The sequence below is a fragment of the Phyllobates terribilis genome, unplaced genomic scaffold, assembly GCF_046119375.1.
Source record: "Phyllobates terribilis strain yellow unplaced genomic scaffold, ASM4611937v1 Scaffold_9__5_contigs__length_417890890, whole genome shotgun sequence".
NCBI lineage: Eukaryota > Metazoa > Chordata > Amphibia > Anura > Dendrobatidae > Phyllobates > Phyllobates terribilis.
In genome coordinates this window covers 106,454,146-106,456,953 of record NW_027362769.1, presented here as the reverse complement: position 1 = coordinate 106,456,953, position 2,808 = coordinate 106,454,146, and the positions used below count along the sequence as shown (strand labels likewise).

At 43.7% G+C, this 2,808-nt stretch overlaps 1 protein-coding gene across 1 annotated transcript; it reads left to right on the top strand.

The window, feature by feature from the left end:
* Positions 1–700: 700 nt before the first annotated feature.
* LOC141161301 (protein FAM200C-like) lies at positions 701–1,906 on the top strand. The gene has a single exon (XM_073646115.1). The coding sequence runs from the start codon at positions 701–703 to the stop codon at positions 1,904–1,906; it is 1,206 nt and encodes a 401-aa protein (XP_073502216.1).
* Positions 1,907–2,808: the final 902 nt, after the last annotated feature.

Genomic DNA, 2,808 nt, shown 5'->3' with positions numbered 1-2,808 from the left:
GTTCGGCGGAGCCTCTGCCACGGAGGTCAAGACACACCCGAGTCATTAAATTCGTGATGACACGCCCCGCTTGGCTATCACTTGCTGCAGATGATCACGTTACATTAATTGGCCAATCAGTGCTGCGGGGAATTTAGTGTGCTCAGTAGTCACCGTGTGACTGTCTTAGTCGTGCGTTGTGTGGTTTCTTTCTTAATATTTTAATCCATACTAACTATGTCGAGCAAAAAAAGAAAGTGGTCGGACGAATATGTACAACATGGATTCACATGTATCACGGAACGTGATGGGAGTCACCGTCCTATCTGCATGATTTGCAATGCCAAGTTGAGCAACTCTAGTCTCGCACCGGCAAAACTGAAGGAACTCTTCTTGAAGCTGCATGGAGATGGGGAATACAAGAACACAACGCTTGCTGAATTCAAGGTGAAAAGAGCCAGATTCGATGAAAGGGCCACTCTGCCTGCTCTTGGATTTGTACCCGTGAACAAACCGATCCTCACCGCATCGTACGAAGTTGCTTACTTAATCGCAAAGCAGGGCAAGCCGCACACCATCGGTGAAACACTCATAAATCCCAGCAGCGTTAATCTAAGATCTAATTTCAAGTCTGGCAAAATTCAGCCTTTAACTCGACGAGACCACAGATGTTTCTAATCTAAGCCAGCTTGCTGGTTTCGTGCAATATGTGAAAGACAACATGATAAAAGAAGAGTTTTTATTTTGTAAGCCTCTTACAACAACAACTAAGGCAGCCGATGTGAAGAAGCTTGTGGATGACTTCCTGAGAGACAAAAATCTTTCATGGGATATGGTTTCTGCAGTTTGTACGGACGGAGCTCCAGTCATGCTGGGAACAAAGTCTGGTTTTGGTGCGCTAGTAAAAGCCGATGCACCACACATCATTGTTGCGCATTGTATTCTGCACAGGCATGCGTTGGCAACAAAAACCTTGCCTCCAAAAATGGCAGAAGTATTAAAATCTGTAGTGGAATGTGTGAACTATGTGCGAAATAGTGCTCTGAGGCACCGCATCTTCAGTGAGCTGTGTAAAGAAATAGGCTCTGAATTCGAGGTACTCCTGTACCATTCTAATGTTCGGTGGTTATCCCGGGGACAAGCGCTGAATCGTGTTTTTGCCATGAGTGTGGAATTAGCCCTGTTTTTGCAAGAACACCAACATTGTCATGCAGATTGCTTCAAAAATCTTGAGTTCATTCTCATTTTAGCGTACATGGCTGATATATTTGCATCTCTAAATCATCTCAATCAGCAGATGCAGGGTGGTGGAGTCAACATCATGGAAGTAGAAGAAAACCTGAAGGCTTTTCAAAAAAAACTACCGTTATGGAAACGACGAACAGAGAACAATAACTTCGCAAACTTTCCCCTTCTGGACGACTGTGTAAGTAAGATCGAAGATGTGTCTGGAATCGGAGACATTTCTGTATCCATGGAACTGAAGCAAACAATTGCCACGCACTTAGATGAGCTTGCAAAGTCTGTCGACGGATATTTCCCTACAAGAGAGTCATATCCAGCATGGGTGAGACAGCCGTTCACGTTTGCTGTTGAGACAGCAGATGTCAATTCTGAATACCTCGACAAAATCATTGAAATTCAGCAGAGCCAGGTTCATCAGCAACTCTTCAGAACAACAACACTCTCAACGTTTTGGTGTCGACAGTTAGAAAAGTACCCAATTATTGCTAAGAAAGCCCTGGAATTTTTTATACCATTTGTTACAACATATCTCTGCGAACAATCCTTTTCGAGGATGCTGGACATAAAAACAAAGAGAAGGAACAGACTTTGCTGTGAAAATGACATGAGAGTAGCACTTGCCAAGGTGAAGCCACGCATATCTGAACTGTTCTCTCAAAAACAACAGCAGAAGTCACACTGATTTGCAGGTATGTAATTTGTTGTGAGTTCATGCACTGTGTTGGTTTTGTTCTTTGATCAAGGTGATGTTCATGCACGGTTCATTTTGTGTACCAGTAAAAAAACATATACCTATGTCTTGAATTTGGAAAAAAATCATATTTGATTTATCACTAAAGAAGGGTTCGGTGAATGTCCATTTGAAACTGGTGGGTTCGGTACCTCAAACAAGGTTAAGAACCACTGGTCTAGACTTTATCCATAATCGCCATTGACTTTTGAGCCAGGGATATTTTGCTCAAGTCGACCGAGATATATATCTACAGGTAGGGGCCATGCACTCAGAATCTATTGACTATTATGTGTTAGAGTGTCTGCCCTCTCCTGTAGTTCTTGGTCTACCTTGGCTTACGCTACACAACCCTGTGGTAGATTGGCAGACTCTGGAGGTGGAAAAGAGGAGCGAATATTGTCAAGGACACTGCTTGGGCACCTGGCTAGCCAGGGTGGGTACCCAATATGTGCCTGAATACCTGTCTTACTTTGGGGATGTGTTTTCGGAGCAGGAGTGCCAATAATTACCTCCCCATCGTCCTTATGACTTTATTTTCAATCTTACTCCTGGGGCCAAGCTGTCAAAGAGCGGACTATATAATATCTCTGGTCCAAAGAGGCAGGCCATGAAGGACTATATCGCGAAAAGTCTGGCAAAGAGTCATATCAGACCATTCTCATTCCCCGTTGCTGCAGGGTTTTTCTTTGTAAGCAAAAATACGGGGGGTTATGCCCCTGCCTAGATTTCCGCAAAGTCAATCAGATCATAGTCCGGGATCCGTATCCTCTCCCTCTCATCCTGTACCTCGTTAACTAGATCATAGGTGCAAAATGTTTTTCTAAACTGGATCTAGGGGGGGTGTATAATCT

Bases quoted from the DNA above. Each gene is read 5' to 3' on its own strand.
- LOC141161301 (XM_073646115.1), top strand. From the start codon at position 701: ATGATAAAAGAAGAGTTTTTATTTTGTAAGCCTCTTACAACAACAACT.